Source organism: Acanthaster planci, linkage group LG02, assembly GCF_054643075.1.
Source record: "Acanthaster planci isolate LZ-2023a linkage group LG02, COTS_SCS, whole genome shotgun sequence".
In the NCBI taxonomy this organism is placed as follows: Eukaryota; Metazoa; Echinodermata; class Asteroidea; order Valvatida; family Acanthasteridae; genus Acanthaster; species Acanthaster planci.
In genome coordinates this window covers 15,423,828-15,447,785 of record NC_141778.1, presented here as the reverse complement: position 1 = coordinate 15,447,785, position 23,958 = coordinate 15,423,828, and the positions used below count along the sequence as shown (strand labels likewise).

Sequence of the window (23,958 nt, the reverse complement as noted above, 5' to 3'; positions counted from 1 at the left end):
ACACACATGTACAACAACTACAGCGCTGACTCTTAAGTGATGCCTGCTGGGCGCATCCACGTTTGTACATAAACCTATGGGAAAACTCGAAATGTTGTATGGCTTTTGTACTGTTATTTCGATTATGGTTTATTCCATGTTAATACATGTACATTACATTTGTAACAGACAGTAAAATGGCTGGCATTGTACAATTACATGAAATAATTAAAAGAAAAGAAAAAAAACCAAGAAAATTACTGTCTGCCATGAATACAGAACACCAAGAATCATATTTTTTACATCATCAGAAACAATCACATAGATACTAGTGGGATATTATCATAAATTGTTAAAATTTTTGTGAATCTTTAAAACCAAACACAATCTAACAAACAAAAATACAAGCTCAACAAATAAAACGACAACTCTCCTTTTTAAAAGCCGAGAAAATCAACAGAAAAATTGTAAATTGAAATTTACAGTTTAGGAGATTGACAAATTAAAGCAAAAGCGTTGACAGTTAAGATGAACCACAAGAAGTTGACAAAACATAAGTTAAAAAGAGAAGCATAGGCCAGCCAAAAATGAGACCTAAGCAGCAACTGAACAGCTCCGTAAGTGTTTGCATATCTGCGTCTGTATTGTAAAACGATAAGTCAACAAAGGCAAAATGCAAACAACCTGAACGCACAATCAGTAAATGAGCATTTCATTTTGCTCAATGCCAAAAAAGACATCAATGCATGCGTGTATGCACCGCACATGAATTTTTCCGTGACTTTTTTAATTGTATTTTATTGGTACCCGATGAGCACGACAGCTGCTGCTCCAGGGCCGTCAACTCAACACTGACTGAATTAAGGGAATAGCCTTTTGATTGAGCTGAACTTATTCATCAAAAGACAGCCATCAAAAGAAATGCATGTAAGCGGTCGACCTTGGTCGAATGCTAGGGACACATTCCTTTTAAAAATAATCAGCCATGGATGTTAAATAAACATGTGCATAGCTCTTCATGTGTGCACCTTATGCGAAGGACACGCTGATCTTTGTGAATATTGTACTAGCGCATAGCATTTAGAATACCGGTACATTATGCGATATTCATTCTATCGGATTTGGAATGTTCTACAAGTACACAAATGGGCTGAAAATGTCTGCGCCCAGTACGGCATCAAATTTGCTCTGTGCAGAGAATGAAAATTAGCACTGTAGTTTTTATATACACATGTAGCTCTATGTTCGTAACCCATCAAAAGGTTTTAAAGGAGGGTAGAACTCTACTATTACTACTTGCCACTGGTTTCCTGCAGAATAGAAGATTTCAGGGATTCGGGGATTGTTAAGATCCCTCTGAAAATATTGGTAGTTTTATTTATTTGTTGTTTTTGTCTGTTAAATTTCTCCCCTGGCAGCAAATAGTCTCGCTCTCTTACGCGTCACTTCTTTAACCAATCAAAATTTCGCGCTTGTTTTCCTAGCAGCCAGTAGAACTTCGTCGATCACGGATCGGGCGTCTTAATCGTGATCGAGAGACGCGCGGTTTCGTTGCCATGAATTACGTAAAACCACCGGCCATGGTTATTGTCCAAACATACTTTTGTCTTTGTTCGTGTTAGGGTCCGGTTTTTTCCCCACTAATTTCTTTATCTGTATTCGTAGGAAGGTGTAGTTTTTTTTGGGAGTTGAGTTTGGTGTGTATGAGAGTGTTGGCAGAAGATTTTTGATTCTCAATCTGACAACATCCTAAAGTGAAAGCTGAGCTGAGTGAGAGATTTGTGACCGGTGTCAACTTCGCTGAAGTCCCTGATCCGGCAGGCGACGATCGGCCGGAGAATTCCAGTCCCGGCACGATCAGATCGAGTTTTGGCAAAATTCAGTGCCAATACGATCTGTCAGGAAACCGATCCCCTTCTCTGCAACAATCAGCCTAGACATTGTCTAGTTATGATGGACATAACCGTAAGTTGAACGAATTTTGTACTTAAGAATGTAAAAGTGAAGAAAATATTTGAACTTTGAAGATTTAACTTATTGATTTATTACAACTTTAACTGTGAAAATAAACGAAGCTGTGTATGAGGAAATAATTCATCATTTTTTGTAACATTGACGTCGATAGAAGAATAGCTGACCTGATGATTGGATTATGAAGGAAAATTGACTGACCTGTATATTTATTGAAGGATACTGTAAGAAAGATGAGTAATGTCACAGAATTGAGAAGAGTTTTAACGAATGATTGGTAATGTCGGCACGATACTTGCATGTATTCGGTTGAATTTTACTTTAATAGATGGCCGTAACTGTTGGGTTTGACGTCTCCCTCCCCACCATGTGACGCACTAGCTAGGACTCCATTTCCATCCTTGAGAGAAGGCTACGAGACTTGTGTTCTCCAACTGGGGCTTCCTACTCCTAGTCACGCGGAACTAGCTGGACACGAGAGCGTCGGTATTATTTTCACACATTGAGGGAGAACCCGGCTCCATATTCATCAACAAATAAATTTGGTATAAAACTTAACTGTTGGTTATTCACTCAATTCGAAGTAAGTCAAATTAAGAATACCTGTATTATTTGTAAATTCTGTAGTTGTTCGCTTATTTGCCGACTTGAAGAGTTAGAATCTCCAAACTGTAAACCGAGTGAATTTGTAAATAGACAAAACTTAAGTGCACTGATCTGGAGTGAAGTTAAATACGAGAACAGATTCGCTGAACAGTTATTGGGCATATTTCTCAGATTCATGTCTCCTCTGTAAATTTGTAAATAGATGTGTAAATAGAGTGTAAATACACGAATTTAAAAAGAATTCATTGGTCTCTTTTCATTCATTCAGTTGTTCTTGATTTATGTTCGGATCTGGGGGTCATCATTGCAGAACCAGATTGATCATTAGCTAGCGGTGACATTTATGGGGGCTTGTCCGGGAAACGAATGTTAAGAATACATCGAGACTTCAGAAAACTCAGAGACCAATTTAGAGATTAATATTTCAGAGACGAATCTAATGCGATGTTATTCCATTATATCCTGTAAATCAATGAAGGTTATGTGGTATGTATATGTATTAACCGTATTTTCTTTGGCTGTTTGTCTACATGCTGACTGTTGCATTCCCCTTCCCCTTTGCTTCATTTCATCGCCTGCTGCTCCAGGATCTTTAGGTGAGTTGATACCGGTGTGTAAAACGGATGGGAGTGAGATAGAACAGTTGACTACTCTCGGTAGAGAATGTGGCTTAGAAGGTGCAGATTTGCTCGAATTCGTATGCGCGGAAAGAGAAAAATTGCGAAGAGACAATGAACGAATAGCACGTGACGAGCGCGCGTATCAGTTGGAATTACGTAGACACGAACGTGAAAAGACGGAACTGGAAGTTAAGTTAGAGACTGCTAAGCGTGCTAGTGTAAGCAGCGATGACGGTAATCCATCCTCGCGTTATAAGGCCCCTGCTCCCAAACTTCCAGCATTTGATGACAAACTCGAAGACTTAGACGCGTACTTGCAAAGGTACATGTATGAGCGATACGCTATCTCGCAAGAGTGGGATAAGGGCGACTGGGCGATAAACCTAAGCGCATTGCTTAAGGGAAAAGCCCTCGAGGTTTATTCGAGATTATCGTTGACCGATGTGACGAATTACGACGTTCTCAAAGAAGCCTTGTTGAAACGTTTTCATCTAACCGAACACGGATTTCGCGTCAATTTCCGTGCAGCAAAACCTGAAGTCGGAGAGACCTTTCCCCAGTTTGCAGTACGGCTTGATAATATACTTGGTAGATGGATCGATATGGCGAAGGCAGACAAAACCTACAATGGTCTGAAAGATTTGATCTTGAGAGAGCAATTCCTAAATAGTTGCGACGTTGAGCTTAGTACATTTCTTAAGGAACGTCAACCCAAAAGCCTCGCAGACATGGCGCGGTACGCAGAACAATATGCAGAAGCTCATGGCAGTTTTGGAACTCAGTTAATACGGAAACAGACTACACAATCACTGCCACGACCGCAGCATCAACCATATCAGCAGCAGCAGTACCGGGCACAATCGCGAAATTACCCCCAAATGCAACGCTTTGATAGATCAGGTCCAACCGGCGTGACTCGTCCTCAAAATGCAAACTGGTCAACGCCAAGACCACCTCAGAAAACATGCTACTTGTGTCACCGTCCTGGTCATTTTGCTCGTGATTGTCCTAATAGAATTCACGTCTGGCTAAAGTGGCTAATGCAGTAACTTCGGCTTTAGTTGAAGTACTCATAGACGATCCCAAATCTGAAACTAGTGCTGAACTGAATTCTGAACGCAACGGGGTAGATCCACCGAATAATCCAACTGCACCCGAAGCAATTTCGCTCGCTACTAGTGAAACAGTCGTATGTATGATAACCACTCCATCTCCAGCTTATCGCGTACTGTCTGACTGTTGTATCAGCAATGGCTCAGTGAAACTCGAGTGTGGTCACGAATTGCCGATCATGAGCGCCGGATTCAGGGAGGCTCCTCGCATGAATAGCAAAAGAGTTACAGTTACATGTAAGACCTTACATTGTAAATTGGTTCATTTAACAAAGGTAAGCCTATCACAATGCAGAATTTTATTCAGAAGAGGGCAAGTTCTATTTACTTCCTAAATTTTATGGGACCATGACAGGACCATGGGTACCAAGGAAAGGACTGGGAGGACAGTAACACCCTCCCAATTCTGAATCTGCACCAGGCAGTACAGGAAATATCAAGGCAGCACTTTCTTCAGGCAATCAAGAATACCCTGAGATTTGATAAAGTTGTGCTCCATGTACACATGCCGGTACCAGTGTAAAAACAGTTTCAACTTTGCTCTGTTTCACTCTCATAATTTATATAAGAATCACAAAGCTAAGAAAAATTAGAGTGAAACCTCTTGACAAAATTGTCGGGACCTGCTTTGATGTTTCACTTTCAGTAAGACATTATAAAGGATAAACGTGCTTCCACTGGCAAATCAGACGGAAAAGCTGCAATCTGGCAATCCCTTATACACTAAGTTACTTCTTGGTATTCGTAAACATTTAAGGTTCCTTAACTTCATCAAAGAAGTACTGAGGTGCATCAAAGAAGTACGCAGGCTCACATAAGGAAGTGTTTGGTTCTGCTTGAACACAGCACGGCTTTTGGGCATCAAGCTGTATCGGGAGTGAAACTTCGACGGTTCACAAGTTGTTCCAAGAGCCAGCAGAGTTCTGCAAATGAACTGCAACTGTAAATGATGGCAGTGTATAACACCTCTGTACCGCTTCTTTCTGGTGCTGTCACAACCTCCTTGCCGCTGCTCACGGAGCCTTACAACACCAGTGATTTACAAGTGTCTAATGACACCTCCCTGTACACCTACGGTGGGAGAGTGTTTGTGTCTATTTCTGTGTTGATCATCTCCCTCCTTGGAGTCACAGGAAATGCCGTTGTCTTGATGGCAGTGGCCCTGTCATGCCGGCTGCAGACCGTCACTAACGTCTTCGTGGCCAATCTCAGCGTGGCCGACCTCCTGATGTGCCTCTGCGCTATGATGAATGCTGCGATCGTGCTGATTTGCGGCTACCTGCCCCAGTCGGTCGAGAACCTGTGCCTGATGGTGGCCTTTCTTTCGCCCATTTCAGCTGGGGTCATCATGTTCAGCATCGCAGCCATCGCTGTCAATCGCATGCTCCTGATCACCAAGCATGTCACCGCCTACAAAAAGATCTACACAGCCTACACACTAGTGCCCATGCTGGCTACCATCTGGCTTCTTCCGATCCTCTTGACGACGATCCTACTGGCGACTGGTGTAGGGCGTCTCAGCTACAACAAAAACATCCATGTGTGTCTGGACGACAGCGACCATCCGACATCAAGCCTGTACAAGTCCGTACTGGCTGGAGTCCTCTACCCTGGTCCTCTCACCATCACGCTCATCTGTTACGGCATCGTCTACACTTTCATCCGGCGCCACTTCAGGAAAGAACGGAAAGCCTGCTCCAGCTTTCGATATTCAACCACCACCAGCTCCCTAGAACCCGGCCTGAATAAGTCCATGGTCAGCGTCACCACCGACACCAACCGCAAGAAGCGCATCCAGAAGCATCAGATTCAAATCACCAAGAACCTCTTCGTCGTCTCCTGTGTCTGCTTCCTTCTCCCGTTGCCCAACTGCCTCTTCATCATGCTGGGGGCAGACAACCTCTTCCTGTACGGTGTCATTTTCTTGTTTGCTAACAGTGCTATAAACCCGTTGCTGTATGGAGCCAAACATCCAATGTTCAAGGAGGTCATGCTATGCATCCTACATCGTCAGTGGTCCGACATCCCTGAACCATCCCGACTTCTGAAAGCTCTGCTGTCCAGGTCCAAGTGAATTCAATATAGAACCAACACTTTTCCCTTCTTGTATGTACATGTATATGAGTACAATTGAGGTAGTCCTGTCACGGACCTGAAGTTGATTAAAAGTCTGATTTGTGACCAGAGTGAATCTCTTGCACTATACAGGGAACTGCATGCACAGCCTCACCTCATTAAACAAAGTACTATTACCACATCATTCTGCTGTAACATGGAAATTTTTAGATCCAAATTCTATCCAAATTGTATGGTAATCTCCAAAGTCCGAAGAAGTGTGTACAAAATGGAAAAGTTTTGAAACCAAACTGCAATATTATGTATTTAACTCCTGTTGTACATGAACAAAATGGTCAATTACACTGTAACCAATTTACAATACAGTGTGCAACCAAGAGGTTGCCAACGGAGGGAGGCCACTTTTCACAGTGCATTGTGGGAAATGGCTTACAAATCTATTCACAGGCTGCATGCAGGGAACTTGAATTATTTCTGATTTCCTATTTGTTTTTTAGATTCTTAAGTGTGTTTTGTGTAGCAGTTTGAAATAATCCTTTCCTTTTGCAATTGGGAATGGGTCCCAATCCTACCAAAATATCTACTGACACGCTCAAGTACAAAGTGCAAAAAGGCAGCTATGCTTCTGTCAACTGTAAATTTGAAAAATGGCGCAACTGCATTGTGAATTGCTGCTTTTGCATTGAGAACAATGGGTCTAGGGAATGCACACAGCTGGACTCATGCCTACTGGTGACATGTACTGTACAGCTGTGTTTGAATCAGCTGGCAACGGCTAGATGCAACAGACATGCATGGGAAGTGGCTGCAGCCGCTCCCATAAGCCCACATGTCAAATCAAGCCATAGCACAATTACAGCATGGCCCAAACACCTTCTCGGCTCCTGCTTTCCACTTTGGTGCAGGGCCCTCAAGCAGGTGTGTACACAGGGTATGTGGCCCTGCTTTCATTGGTGTCATGAACCATCCATTTGATGTGGTCGCCATGACTAGTGAACTCACCTGCCCTACGAGGAGAGGCACGACGACTGTGATGGACAGCTGAGTGAAGATGGAAGAAAACGGAACTGAACTGGATGATCCCATCTGCAAGATGACAGAGAGCAAGACGGAGAGAGAAAAAAATTGTTTTATTAGGCTCGCTTTGTGACCTACTGCATTTTCCCGCACTGGCTTTAACATGTTCCTGGTTATTCTTCTGAAGTTACAGACAGGTTTCCCGTTAGAGGTCAGGATAACATGCCCCTGTTAAGCATTGCTGGCAGTCAAAAGTCTGATTGTATGATGTCTGTACGTGTACACGTACTGTACAAGGCTTGAACACATGTACATGTATGTAAATTTAACAAGGGGGCTTTTACATGTAACCGTCATTTATATTTTATATAACAGGTTTTGCCCTTACCCAACGTGTATATTGATAAACACTGTATGCTCAGTGCTTGCAAAAAGATTCACCAGCTTACTCGGGTGGGACTCGAACCCACGACCTCCTGCTTACTAGTACAGACGTCTTAACCACGTCATTTATATCATTAGCGCACACAATGCATACAGACATTTAGAAGTGAGTTGTTTATTATAGTTGACTAAATTTATACATACGGAAAACGTATTTGCAACAAATGCTCTATACTTGAAAATTTAATCTTGGTCATTAATTTGTTAGAAATAAATAAGTTTGCAAATTTCTCTATTTGAAGTTTCCAAAGAAAAATTGTGTCAACAATTCTAGGCAATATGGTCTATTAGTGTCATGCACACATATGGACAAAAACTTTTGCCTACTAAACAATATGTACCCACATGCACATATACCAGTATAACATGTAATCCACTCTCATTTGCTAACAGTTTATGCAAACTTGTCAAAATGAAACTTAATCACCTGTCTGAAAGAATAAAAACCAACATGTAAACATATCCCAGAAACTGCTTTGAGAAGCGTTTACTTCACAGGTACCGTACATGTTCACCAAAGTGTTTGTGGCAAGAGACACAAATGGAAAGAGAAACCTGGACGCCCAACATGCATATTTGTTCTCTTAGATTTAATTAAAAGGGTTAAGGGGAATACAGTTCAAGCTTTGTTGTATGCCAGAAGTGAGGCTTATATCATCGTGTGCCCAGCAAAAGGTTGAGACCGAGCTTACGTGGGAAGCATGATCACAAAGGAAAAAAAGGTTCCTGGCAAAAGGGCCTACGAAACACACTCTCTTTATTCCGTAAAAACGGATAAAATTTACAGCCAAACCAACACAGGCTGTACAAAAAGCAACCTTTGAACAACTTATCTAATGACTTGGGAATTTTTTTTACACTCGTTGCAAAGAAATCTATATACTTCATTTAAATAAAACAGTTGCATACATGCGTCCTTTGGCTGGGAAAAGTTTTTTTTTTACAGTGATCAAGCTTCCCAGCAAAACGGCATCAGTGCTTACGCCCTTCTTCCAGGCATACAACGATATGTAAAATGGCTAGCAGGACTTTAAATTTACAACTGTACATGGACTGGCCATTGCCCTACATTTACAAGAACATCATCTCATAGATTTTGGTGAATTTAATGCACAAAGTGAGCGAGAGGCTAGGCCAGCCGAGTACAGCTGTATGACAGTGCCGGTAAATGCAGGGTGCCTAAAAATTTTGAATTTTGGTTTCACTAGAGTTCCGGATAAAGAGTACATGGTACATGTACAAGTTTGTAATTGATGCAGGATGTACCTATGTACTTCTGATGGAGTACGGTATTGCCTATGATGGACAACTTGATGCAAACTCGCTCTTGATCTCGGAAATGATCTGTACATGTATAGGTTTCTTGCAACAACTCCACCAAATTTGCATCCCTGTGAGTGATCATGTTAGCCTTGCAGTCTCCATTTACCTGGGCACTCCTGTCACATTTTTAGATCCACCATCCAGCACCCAAGAAGGAAGATATCACAGAAGATGTTCAGAGTTTAGGTTATTGTACTATCTGGTGTGTGCACCTGCGTAATGTCTCTGGAACTTCCACTTGTTTTTGAAACATGAAACATCCTGCTTGTGAGAAACTGAAGTCACAGAAAGTTCAAAATTACTTCTTGGGAATTTGTGCTTAGAATCTTCTTCCATCCTTCAAAATCTTCCCCTTCGAAGGAACCCAATGATGCACGTACATGCATGCTTTGCGTACATGAACTTTCAAGGGGCATCAAGCCCAACCGGTAAGTAAACTAATGGAGGCCAGCCTCTACCTTGTTCAATTGTTAAAAACCATAGTTACGAGTTCATAGTACAGATACCCTAAATGGATAATGATATCTGGATTTATTAAGAGGATTGGCACTATGTGGGATGAGGAGTAACCTGTAGTAATTCCTAATATGGGCTTCTCAGTTTAATATACATACATGTATATCTGTTTGCTATACAGCTATGGTTATACATGTACGTTTCCATACATTTGAACTGTTATCTATTCTAGCAACCATTTCTTTCCAAAGTGATCAATAAAACTTTAAATGCTAGTGCCCATGCGCACATACAATCATTGTTAACTGATAAATGTTTCTGAAAACAAGTCCTTGAATTATATCCACATTCCACTTTTAACTGAAACTAAGAATGACCTGTAGAATATAAGAGAGATTGTTAATAGATGCGCATTTGATAATTCAGGTATATTCCCTTAAAAGGGCAACATAAATGCCATGTACTCCCAAATTTCCCTCGTTTGACAGGCCCTATTGAAGTGAATTCATGGATAAATCTTACCAACAGAGGGCAGCCTTGGAGCTGTCTATTTTTTGCAGCCAAGGCAGCCATTTGGTTAATGTGTGCGCCCACACACAATGGTCATTAAGAAGAAATGTGTACATATCAATGATACAGGGGCTAAAAAGGGATTCCATATTTCTTCGATTACAAAATACAGCCAGGGTCATTCTGTTAATGGCAAGGGGGGCAAAATGAAATGAGCCTTTAATGATCCTTCGTGCTCCAAGGTAAATTACAGAGGCGTACGCCATTATTGGCAGCATAACAATGACAATATAAATGACTTCCTCCACGTAATTTAGCCTGTCACACTGAAGATTATGATGCGTATATTTCACAGCATATACCCTCTCACTTTTTTCCCTGGTTCCAAAAAGAAGGGATTTTTATGAGGCACAGATGAAAATTATGAATGAACAACAGACCACATGCAGCTTTATGACATTATCAATGCGGCACCATGACAATCAGGACTTCAAAAGACGGAAGAAAACCCAGGAACCCTGGACCACTGCATGCAGGACCAGTACATGATCATGTCATATGTGCATGTACCAGTAACAAGCCCTGTTTTTGGAGTCCTGGTAATTTGAGCAACCCTGGAGTCTTGCACTTGCACTACATAGCATTTGTCACAAACAGGTTGGGGGATGACACTTGAATACCTCGATGCACAAAAAAAAAAGGAATCCTTGTCTCTCAGCTCAGTTCTTGTAATTTGAACATCCCTGGAGACTGGCACTTTCATTTTCGACCATTTGTCATAGATGTTGCACCGTAAACGGACTACCGGTATATTGTAATGTATACGGTGGAGATTGGAGGAACGGGAATAATCCACAACATAAGCACAAGAGATTTTAAGGGTCCCGCGGCAGTGTAGGGTCTACGGTACACATTTGTGTTAGCCAAAAGTCACTCCTAACAAATACTCATTTTTTTTTGTTCTGCATATATGTGCAAAAGACCACGATGGTACCGGTAAACTCAGGAAATTCCAGATTCTAAAAGAGATTGCTTGAAAAAGCAGTGAGCCTGGTGTGTATTTGCACTGTACTGGTGCACTGCTTGTGTCCAAATCTGAAATCTGAACTCAAGACAAGAGAGCTGATATTCCAGGGTTTGGAGATGGCCATACATGTTCTTTATCCTCGATATCAACCCTAACAGAGCAGATCTCTTTAATTAAGCTTTGCTTTGGAATGGTTTCCTTCCTAAGCTCTTGAAAATGTCCAAAGTTTTCACAAACCCACACAATGTACACCTTAATTTTAGGCTTTTTCAATTAATTCTTTTGAAACGTACACGTACACTGACATGTATACTCGCATGATAATTTGCAGTTTAGTACAAGTACTCAGTAACAATGTAGATTTCATATCCTTTTTAACTGCCTAGCAGGACTTTGCATGACTTTTTTTTTTTCGGAACCTTAACCCCTGCACCTGTGAGGTTCATGATGGGGGTGGGCTATCATCCTTGACCCCTTCAATTAGGTAGAGTACATGTACATGCATATGTTGCTCTACAAATTTACATTACGAATAGCAGTCACAAATGCACATCATGTAATATTATGGCTTCCAACCTACTTCCCCTGAGCTGTGGAGTTTTTTGTACCCATGAGCTCCATGCAAATTAAAAGCTTTCTAATAGTTTATACAAGAACCAATTTGGTAACAAATGCATACAGGTACGTGTACATGTATTACAGTACAGTGTACTTTCCCCTGACAGTAGGCTACAATGTACATTCACTCGTGTAGTCAAATTTGCCAAAATTCCACAAATCAATTTCCATACACCATCTGAAACTCTCCTGACCTGTTAGACTGAGAATTTTGGAAACGAAGTGATGGCAGGAGGTTTTAGACTGAGGACAAAATTCAGCATCTCCGAGATGGGCAAAATGCACGGCCCAAAGTGGAGTTTGAGAAGAGAAATGAAAGTAAACAAGGTACCCATATACATCCTGCATTTTTGATAGTTACAATTAGCTGGCACAGAGAGGCTTCTTTTCTTCAACTTTTCAATGTAAGAGTCGTCTATTTTTTTCATCGCTTTTACCAGCAGACGGTACATCCTGATCACCAAGGGTGACCTTTTTTCAAAATATTAGAAATAAAGATGAATTATTTTTCCTTTTCAGTTTGTTTGTGCTTGGAGGGGAACTGGATCCAAAGTACTAACTGGATGGCTCCTTAAGCAACATCAGAAATGCCGACAACTGGATGCAATGTACCCCCTCCCCCGAAACAACATTATTGACTTGTTGTCGCGTTACAGATCATTTTCCAACGACGACGTTGTTTGTCCAGAGTGTATTGCTGTCAACAGTGCCCCAGGCTGTGGCCGGCGGCAGGTTTCCTTTGTCCAAATGACAAAGCAAGTTTGGGTAGTACTGACAATGCTGGTTTCTTTCTTGCCCGTGCAAATACAGGGCACTTCCATTCTGTTTACAGTGACATGGCTAATCTGCCTCTAATGCCTATTGTGTTGTCCCTCGGCCCACAACAAAAATTATTGGGTAGTTGTTGGCATGTTACATTTCGCTCTCTACATGTATGCTTCATCTGGCGGGAAATACGTTCCTGCCTTATTGGGTGGAATTGGTCACACAAAAATCTATAACTGACTTGAGTAATGGGCAATTTCCCTTCTTCAATAATGCTTTTTCTAAGCTTCTCAGTATGACTTCTCGCTTTTTTTTATCTTAGTTTCAATTATTGTGGAGTCACTAATACAGGGTGAAATGATCCAACAATTTATCAATAATTACAACATAAGAATGCTTGAGATCTATACCAGGACATCTAGCTCTTCACAAAGTTAGCTAAAGACGACACAAGGGACACCAGATGTCCAAATTTCAGACAAAATACTTTGTAACTTTAAATCAAACATTAACCTTGTAAAAAGTTTGTCCAAAATAATCTTCTGGCCTTTCAATCAAATTGCAAACAAATAAGATAAAAGTGGAACAGTTTAATTCAAAGTGTAAGCTATTGGTATACTCTGATGTAAAATGGGGGGGGGGGAGAGAAAGCCAGGAAACACCCAGCAGTGAGGGTAGTAATAAATAATATACAGAGACTTTTCACAACTTTTGATGGCTGTAAAAGGCAAGAGTTCTCCCCAAATGCCTTTGCTGACGTGCATTTTGTACACAGTGCGAAACGGTGGTAAAAATGTTCACAATTAGAACTCCACCATGTCAGAAATTTGAGGCCACAAAATCTTGAAATCTTGAAAAATCCCCAGAAACAGCACCCCGGCATTCCTGTAGTCACTCAATAGAAATCAATTACCACAAAATCAGTCGTCACTAGTAGGACATTCCTCACGTTAATGGCCAGGCTGAAGTGTAACAAAATGCACCCCATGTTAGTGGCTTAACGGCTAAATGACGTCCACTGCATCCCAAACTCTGCTGTCCCCGGCACGTGCCCCTATGAATTTTTGATCCCTCCCCATGCAAGATTCAACGGAGTGGCTCATCGTCAATGCAATCACGGCAACCGCCTCTTGCTAAATGTCCCCCCAACCACTGTGTGCAAATTTGATTGAACTCCCCCCTCCCTTTGTTTAGACTGTCTGCGTTTGAGGTGATGAATTTTGAAATGGTGTCACCGTCGCGTACTCCGACACTAAATCCGTAATTAAAACCCCATCAGATTGGAAGGTCAAGCCTACTTCAACAGGCAAGTCATGTATGGGCTTGTGGGTGGCTGTTCCTTGTAACGATATTCAGCTGTTATTACTGAAAAGCAATACAAGCTTATGAAAAAGTGAGAGAAACTTGGAGTCTAACATCAACCTCAAACAAAAACAAATAAAAGCAAACTACGAAATAGATAGTACATCTGCAATGAATATAAACATGTACAAGTATGTCTACGTACATGTATACATGTATGAGCTTGAATCTAAGCAAATCCATTCACGCTTTGGCATTTGAATGCTTACTTGTATAAACTTCATTCAGCGCAGAATATCTGAGTACTTGAGGGAGGCATTAATCGCCCTAAGTTCACACAGAGCACAACCAGCATTTGTTTCAATTGGGCTCCAACTTTTCAACCACCTTTCTTCCCACCCTTCCCTCCTGACCAGAGCAACATAATTTATTAAGTTGTTGGCTTATTACTTATTGAAACCTAATCCCGATTGTACTCCCTGCAACTCTCCCATTCATTTCCATATAACTGTCGGATAACCTCTTCTGCTCCTAGTTTTCATTATTTATCGCAGACCACTCCAGGCTATGATTTATTCAAGGTGCACTGCTGCTTATTTGAAAAAACGGCCAAAAATACACTTCTAATCCTCTTGCACTGACACTACCGGGGCATCAAAAATGCATGCCAACCATGATAAATAATTCTTTTCATCCAATCTTGATCCTGTCCAGGATGGCGATGCACATCCCCTGAAAACTTCTAACCTATCATGGCGGTCACAAGTTGAATTCCTTTGAACTGATTGGTCGAGGCAAATTCTGGACTAGTCAATTTCTCTTTCTTGGTTTGGCCTAATGTTTTTTATACTCTTGGTATCAATGACCCCGCTTTAACAGGTGTCTGTATCAATGCAGTTGATTGAATTCCAAGCATAAAAGACCTCTTGCAATATTCATCAATACAAGTGTCGGCTTGGATAAAATTGGTGTTCACAATAAATGTTCGAACCGATGTTTAACAAGGCTTGCCTTTTTCCCCCAAAGTGGAATTACATGTGTAGGTACACAGCTCTGAATCATTCCATTTGATGATTTAATCATTAAACAGGGGATTAAGCTGACCACATCGATATCACCTCCAAGGGGAAAGCCACTTCGTCTGGTGGCCTCATGGCGGGAATCTTTGAGGCATTCAAAACTCCGGAACACCTTGTCTGCCCCACCCCAAGCCCTCATTAAATATTAGTTAGGCGTCTCAATTGCATCGCTAATCATTAAGGGAACAAGTCAAGTGCCACTAATGCTATTGAACTGCCTCTCTGTCACTATCTTCCTGAATGTGAGTGTTTTCCAAACAAGAGCAGGTCCCCCACACACGAGCACAACAGGGCAGGGGTAAACAAGTGGATTTTGGAGCGCTGGCGATGAAAACAAGTGTGTACTTATTCTGTGGGATTACCCCTTTTTGAACGGCCAGGGCTTTGAGTGGAAGGAGGAAGTGTGACAGGATAGGCTGATCAATACAAATCTTGCATGACTTATACCACTGGTTGGACTCTTCAAAGTGGGAAAAAATGGGAGACAGATAAACGGTCGTACCGGTACCTGTACATTCCAAAAGCAATTTTACACAAACAGCGAGACAACCCCCAAACACACACACAAAAAGCTTTTGAAAAGATAAAAGAGGAACTTAAATGCACGTAGATGCTGGTAAAAACTACACATGCACTGTTTTCTAAAGTCAGAGGCAAATACACTCAATAGCTAACAGCTACATGTACATGCATGTATAACATACATGGCAAATACACACCTGTTTTGCTCATCAATTTGGTCAACAAGATTTGACATTCATTTGAAATGAGAGAAAAATATGCAGATCACAGAGCTCTGCACGCATCATAAAGCCAAGTTACCCGGTACCTTGTCTCTCTAACAAAACAAAGATAGTTGTTACATGAGTGTTGGTAATTAATTTCCACAAGACATGGAGCTTCCAGCAAACACATATACTTTGGAAAGATTACCCCCAGCCCCCCCCCCCCCAAGAAAGTACATGTACGAAGTACATGTTTTGTATTGGAACTAGCCCACATTCTGTGTACATGTATACACTTGTACACATACTGGTACATGTACAAGAACAGATGTAACCCAAAACTACACACATGCACATGTATATGTACTGTACATGTAGTTGAATGGAATTTTCTCCTCAAAGGGTGACTTCTGATGACAAACAAAAATGGTATCAGGAATCAAAGTGGGGTAAGAACAACTGCCATACATACTAAGAGTTCATACACATGTACGGGCACAACAATCCATTGTTCTCTGGCTTTAAAATTCAGAAGAATAATGTTCTGTACTAACGGACCAGTTGAAAACAAAACTCAGCTTCGCAGAGATGAGCATGCCATTTTTTTTGTTTTATTTTTATATTTTTACAATTAAGCTTCAGATTCCAGAATTCCTGGAGATAATTTGAAACTTACCAGTAGGCATACAGTGTACTTGAGAAATAAAAAATACCCTGGGAAATTTTCAGGGAAGTCCACAACAGAGCTTCTTCTATTTTGCCATCTTCCCTTTGAGAAGCTGTCGGCACTTTTGAATTTCCCGCCCAGGAGAGTTAAACGAAGTGGAAAAAGTTACTCACGGACACCAGCAGCAAGACTGGGGTGACGACAATACCCTGAACAGGGGAAAGTAACAAGAGACAAAGGTTTTTTTTGATCATTTGACACAAGGATTAAGGCACTGAATGACTTGCAATTAGATTCTTAGAAGCCGACACACAGAGAGGGGACTAAAGAGAGATAACCGTACATGTATGTGCCTGTTATCACAGGGGCTTGGCCTTGCTCAATAGCAGATCAGCATTAATCTACAGTGAGCTCGAATCAAATATGGATGAGGGTATTCTGGTCGCGGACAAAGGGAGACAGCCAAGGGAACATGGGAGCCTTTGGAGGGGACATTATCTGGAGCACGTTCGCGTAGAGATTTTATGATACGTTGGGATCTGGGCCAAGACTTTGTCGAATGATCAACGTACACTGTACAGTAGATGAAGATACTTTGTGTTGGGCATCATATAAAATGTACATTGTATGTAACAGTATGGCCTCATCAAAATTTGCGAAGACCTGTATTTCAATCTCTCTTAAAAGCATTACTATAAAAAGACATTCCTCAAAGACTTTCTTCAAGAACAATTGTTTCATCGGAATAACATTTTTATTACAAGTAATCCACTTACTAAGAAACTTCCAAATGCCGAGTTGAATATTGCTCCCGCCTGTACGAGAAGAAAGAAGGAGGGACTTGGAGTTTTTACTTTGGGGATTCAGATTGAAAGACACTCGACAAATGCACTCATTACACTGAATAAAATCTCATTTTCTCAGAGACTTTTACAAATCCATTAGCCAAGTCACACACTACACATACTAGTGCTTGTCGCATATGGAATGATTTGTAACATTTTACTAAAGAAAGAAAAGAAAGAGAAGGAAAAATATCCTATTATAGTCACTACATACATGCACCGAGGGGAATGTACTTTTCCTGACAAAAGTTCTAACGTAATTAAATTATTGAAATAAAGGATTCAATGGAAGTTCATAGTGCAATCATGCCATCCTTGTGGATAAAAAGTAACGAGGTGTAAAAAAACCAAAAAACAAAAAAGGTTTAAGCAATGCATTCTTTTGGAATCACTACATGCATGTACATGTGCTCGTGTAACTGACCTTCATTATTATTAACACAAAGCCAAACTGTGATTTTAATATGACTGAATGCATTTGCGCACAATGACAAGAGGCTACATGTAGCTCTCCAGAATAATTACTGCAGTGGGGGTCTGGTGGAGCCCATCTTTTGGCAAATGGAAACCGATCGGGTTGCATACTTTAAGCATTAAGAGCTCATTCCAATCCGATCAACAAGTCCGCCATGTGGAACATGCCGTAATCAACAAATCACTGCGGTGGAACTGCCATTGCTCATACAGTTAAAAAAAAAAAAAAGGCTGTCCTCCATGCTTGGCCGGCAGACTGTAATGGGCACAGTAATTGACTGCAGTAAACAACCTATGCAGATGGGCATTAAATGAGCCTTCTGGCACCAAGCTAAGATTTCAATGTGATCTATCTTTTCCACCGCTATCCCCATAGAGAATGTAATGTAAATATCACCTGGTTTTTGTCGTCTTTTTTTTTTTGGCTCCTCCCTCGGAGGACTGTGTTCTCAATTTCACAATGCGCATGGTTGTAAACTCATTGTGTTGCTGTGATTTTACAAGCCTGAGGGAGGAACGAGTTTATAACACACCGCAAATTCACCTCAAAGATCTCAATGTATTATTTCAAGTTACAAATTTGGGCAAGCACACTGTAATTCTACAACTTGCATTTAGAATTTGTCACTGACAGAATTAAGGCTAACAGTTGTTGATCCTCCAATATCAATTTGATTCCACGTACACTGCACACCCATGGGGGTTAGGGTCAACGCTTACCATCAGATGTATCTTTTCAACAAAGTTTTTCTGCACGTAGCCATTTTCAGCACATTTTAAAGCATGTCCTATGTGACTTAAACCAATGAATCACAGCAACTTATGTTTATGTTCAATGTGTATCCTTAGTTTCTTGGTCAGACAGCTACATGTACAGTTTACGTGTACTAATGTACGTGTACATGTACACTGTACATGTAAATTGATTGAAATGTCAACAGCATAATGTTTCTGATGACTTACTGTACATGTACATGTACCAGTAGACAGTCTTTTTCACCCACACTGCACTGAGGACAAAATGCCCTACAAAACCTGCCTTCGCAAAATATTTCATTCAAATAGGGTCACAGCACGACTCTGATCTTATGGACCACTGTAAATACATGCAATCATTCAATGAGACAATGTACTGGTACATGTAAAGCAGGCCCATTGTCAGAAATACGATACTCAATTCCAGGTGCTCTAAAACTTTTGCATATGACTTTACAGTACAAAGTTACAAAAGGATGAACAGCAGACACATGTATATACAAACATGTACAAGTACACATGTAGTCCTACATGTACAGTATCTACTGAATGTTTACAGTGTACATGTACATAGGTACAGGGTACTGTGCCCAAACTGTGTAATATTCATCTTCATTTGGACGAACAAATGAACAATATTGTACATATACTGGAGAGGGGGGTTAAACAAAGGATACTGAGCAGTGCAGGAGTGGAACTTGTGACTCGTAAAAATGTTTGACAGGTGCTCTACCAACAGAGTAATCCGGCCCTACACATGTACAATGTACCGTACTGTATATCCCAATGACTTCAAGTCTTTGCTCAAGGGGAATAAACTTGCATTGATAGGCATGTCAGGGGCAACACGGGTAGGGATTACAAGTAATGATGCAACATTATTTAGCATAAAATACCAAGAACACCTGTGATGATTTAAACCATGGATATGACATTTGCTGAATGCCACAGGATACATTTCTTTAATTCCCAATTATCAAACCACGGAAAAGAACTGATTAGTATCAAATTCATTTACATGGAACTAAAATAAATGCTGTTTACTAACTTGATTTTACAAATCACCGTCCCCCCTCCAAAATGTAAGAATTTCCGACAAGAAAAAAAAATGCATCCAAATTCTGGAACCTGATGGATACAAAATGATCTACAGGAATAATGTGCCTTATCACCTCCAGGACAAGTGCTGTAAAGCCCCCTGAGGTTACGTGTCAGAACAGGGCAACACATATTTATACAAACGTGAAGAGTGTGTACTTCACTTCATGATGGCCTATTGATTTCAGCTCAGCAAAGGACTGGGAATATGAACAGGTCACACATGTACAAGAATGACTGTGTGTTTATGGTGGCCTGACCTCAATCAATTTTCCACCTGAATAAAACAAACCCAACATTTTTTCTCTGCCACAGTGGGCCCAAAAATGTAAAAAGGCTACAATAGAAAAAGGAAAGGCTCTCAGTCCAGGTAAAATAAGCAGTTGAACTGTTCACTGGTTAAAATGGTTCACGAAGGCCACACTAAACATCATTGGGCAGTATAAAAGGCAACATTAATGATTATGAACAGAAAAACTCTTTCTCCTAACTTCCTTGAATATTTTTCAGGATGTTACCATGAACATACACTTATTTTCTATGCCTTATCAATAATGAAGACATGTAGATGTACTGAGGGATATGGACATATTTTGACAATACAGAAAGTTGGATGACTAGGTTGGATGACACACTGTCGAGCGAGGAAATGCTTAGAATGCTGCTTTTATCCTGCAAAAGTCATTATGACCAAGCAAATATCTGCTGGGGCTTAGAGACGATGTGACTCGACTGCATACAATGGACATAACCTTAAGCACTGAAAGGTACCCGGTATAATCCTTGTAATTTACTGGAGGTCTCATCTGGTGTGCTGTGTTAAAAGCTGCATGTACGTGTCTGTGTCCAGATGACAGGTTGAGGAAAATGAATCATGCATTTCCCCATTGACACATGTACTATTTTCATATATGCACTGTGTTTTCCTTTTCACTGTTAAAAGTTGTTCAATGCACGTCATATTTTCAACTTTGATCCTGACGGACCTGAATCCACCAGTTGCTGAAGATTTTTGGACATTACATGTACCTTGGGAGTCAATGTAAACAAAACCCAACAAAATTATGTCTACTCTTGCTATCATATGAGAAAGTTGCACAGCTTCACTCCGAATCTTGACAAGTCAGAGTTCAGAAAACACTCTTGACTAATCACGGGCTATTGTGTTCTTTATTATTACCTGCGACCATTCTCAATTCAAGATTCTGTGCATTTTGCAATTATACCATGGGCGTCGGGGTTAATGTGCAAACATACATGTATCACAAGGATGAATACATGTATGTACATGTAAGTCTCCAACTACACGTAGGCCTCAAATGGTTCTAAACAACTTAATGTGTAGTTGAATCATCATTATACTCTTGTCATGAAACAAAACAAAATGCATACATAATGTACAGGACATGCTCGTGAATGAAGTGGAAGTGTGATAAAGCAGTTCTCAACAAAGTCCTGAAGAAGGCTAGAACAATTAATGAGTGTCCCAGTGTGACATGTGTGTATGTCAGTTTGAAATCATCTACATGCATTTGCTTGTATGTTGAACCAGTAAAATGAATCTTGACCAGCTACTGTAAAATGCCAAGCCAATATAAATAAGTGATTCCTCAGTTTCAAATTCAGTGATGAATGCAAGGCTGCTCCCAGAAATCTTAGTCCACAGCTTGCCATGGCACCCATGGCTACTGAAGTCACAGAATCTATTCATACAGGTAATCTGGGATGTACATGAAGTCTTAAGTTTCCAAATCTCACCTCATTGCCTCCTGCAGCTTTGGTCAGGATCACAGCTGATGACACAGGTGGCGGCATACAGCCGACAACTTGCAACCTGAAGGGAGTGAAGGAGACACTGCATAAATGGACTGGCGACTCACTGATCCAGGTCCATGGAAAACACGCTTTAAATGCTGCACTGACTGACTGAGACTGATGGGCAAGACAGGGTGGAGAGCACTGGGCCAGACTGGGACCCCGAGTGCATTCAAACTTTAAAAACATGCAAAACAAACATCAGAGTCAACTTTGCTCCATTTGAAGCCGACGAATTCACTACTGTGTTAACGAGTCAGAGGGACGTTCCTCAAGAGTTTGACCCGCAAAGTTTGAGTCCACATTTCAATCTTTTAATGGTGAACTTTCTGACGTTTAAAGTTAGAACGGTACATGTACTTTGTTCAACCTTTTCCAACAGATTTACAATTCAGTAGTCTGGGAGCTTGACCCTTGAGAGAGTACTTAGGACAGAAACTGCAAAGCACACTTTTTAATACAGTTGGTTGATGGGAATTTGATGCAGTTACATGTAAATGGTGTCAGATAGGCTATGTATCAGTCTACCAGTATTTTCTTGTGTTGCATGCTTTCACTGTCTCCAGTTTAGGACTTTTAGGACAGATAATCCCAGATTTTTAGCCTTGACCATACCCTACACCACACTTCACAATCCATCCCGAGCTGAAGTGCACCCCCACTCGGCTAAAGAAAGACAGCCACTTACAAGCGGGTTCTTGCACGTGTTCTGCATGTTCGCAAAGACCATATATGCCAGAGTAAATTAGTTACGCGTACTCAGCGTGCTCAGTGTCAAATGCGCATATACTACGCACCTCATGGGGTGCCTATGCGGTGAGTACCAAAAAAAAAGGCCTCTTTTGTTCCTGTCGGAGTGGATATACTACACTTCTCTACAATGTCCTATACATGTACTTGTGATGAGCTCTGCCATCGTGGATGCCTTATAAAACTAGACCCTTAGCCTTAAAGCAGTGCTGTTGTTGAGGGGCACTCTAGCGCCATTGATGCCATGCCTTATAGAGAGGCACCTTTCCCCTCTGCCACGATACTGCATGTTTCCCTCAACTGCTGTTATCCACTTAAGCATTAGTGGCCAGGTTGACATGGCAGAGTCTTTCTGTGTTGTCAACGCACAGAGTTCCCCCCCTCAAAAGGTTAGTTTGTGCCAACAGAAAACCTTGGAGATTTTGAACTTTGTCCTTGGCTTTGCCCTGCTGACACCTTCTGAAACACTCCCTTGTATGGGGGGGGCAGGCAATTTCTTTAAAGAGTGTGCAAAACACACTCTCTTCCTCTGACCTCTCTCCCTTCTGAAAGTCTAACACAGGGTGATGATGGCCATGCATTATTTTCCCACGGTTTTTGAAATGTGCACACTGGCTACTAATCCCTCTCTTACTTAAAATTTGAACGCTCATGAAAAATCAAGAAAAAGCAAAAACAAAAAACAATAATGAATGACCCCTATAGAGTGCATGTACATGACCTTTAAAACAGTGCATGTCAGGGCTACAAACGCCGGCATGTTGGTGCTTCATGCATCGGCATCTTACCCTTTAAGAAGCCACGCATCCACTGGTGTCAGCATCAGAAAGTGGACCAAGACCCACACAAGGCATGGTATAAAGACAAGGGTAAATCCCTGAATGAAGACGTGTAACCGGACATGGAGTAGTGCTGCGCGAAGGTCCTGCAGTGAAAATGATTATAAATGAATATACAAGTAGGTATGAACAAGGAATAGTAAGAACAAATTGCATTTATATAGTAAGTGCTCTGACAGGCAGTGCCTTCAACTGAGTTGGGAACACGTGACCCACTCTGTGAAAATAGTCTGGAGTCACCAGATCCACTTTTTGAGTTTTCATTTGTATTGGAAAGAGCAAATTGATTTTTTTTGTTTTGATGTATCACTCAGTTTTAGCATCCTGATGAAAGTGGATACTTCATGGAGCTGTGGGTTCCTTTTGACTGGCACTATGCAAAATTATTCTAAAGGACTTTTTACTCCAAAGTCATGAAAGTGGCTCTGGCAACTTAAGACTCATTTTCACAGAGAGAGTCACATATATTTTGGGCGAGTCAGTCTTGCATATGCCCTCTGACCCTGGAGGTTCCTGAGGTTGGGTGCAGCAGCTGCAAGTACCCAATGTCCACTGAAATGTTAGTGGGTGTGACCATGAAGTTCTGTCAGCTTCACATTCTGCTGACTTCACAGGCACATAATCTGTATCAAGGACTGCAGGTTATGCCTAGATGTGCTCTATGAGACAAGAACAGTAAAACAGTACATGTGAAGTCCCTCTGGATTCGACATTCCAAAGAACTTGATATGATGTCTGACTTGCGCCTGGACTCACTCATAGTGGATTTGAGACAAAGAGTGGTAAACCTTTCCAAACCTACATGTATCTCACTCACTGATGTCAGAAAGTTGTCACAGAACCAGTGCATGTACGTGCAAATTTTCTTACTTCTGTTTTTAGTGATAACCCGCTGTTGAAGAAGATAAAGGAAACTGCAAAGTACTTGACGGTGATCTCTGGCCTCAAAGGTCCTGAAAAAAAGGGAAAAGAATGACGGGAATCCCTCTTTGAAAGATCGAAATGTATGAAGGCAGACTGTACCCACGTTCCCATCTGGTCAACTTCACTGTACATGTACTAAACAATGGCCAATCCTATTGGT

General features: G+C 41.1%; 2 protein-coding genes across 3 annotated transcripts in view; one reads left to right on the top strand and one right to left on the bottom strand.

Moving 5' to 3' along the window:
- Window positions 1–23,823, bottom strand: part of LOC147799939 (sodium/bile acid cotransporter 7-like) — a 33,209-nt gene extending 9,386 nt beyond the window's left edge. Inside the window, exons 1-6 of the mRNA XM_087133208.1 lie at window positions 23,745–23,823; window positions 22,824–22,960; window positions 21,229–21,304; window positions 17,074–17,112; window positions 16,471–16,506; window positions 7,367–7,450 (exon numbers count right to left, since the gene is read on the bottom strand). Coding sequence (XP_086989334.1) covers window positions 7,367–7,450; window positions 16,471–16,506; window positions 17,074–17,112; window positions 21,229–21,304; window positions 22,824–22,858 — 270 coding nt within the window. The 5' untranslated portion in view covers window positions 22,859–22,960; window positions 23,745–23,823. The remainder of the gene's footprint in view (window positions 1–7,366; window positions 7,451–16,470; window positions 16,507–17,073; window positions 17,113–21,228; window positions 21,305–22,823; window positions 22,961–23,744) is intronic.
- LOC110973239 (TBC1 domain family member 19-like) overlaps window positions 1–23,958 on the top strand; it is a 164,548-nt gene that overhangs the window by 130,731 nt on the left and 9,859 nt on the right. The window lies entirely within an intron of this gene.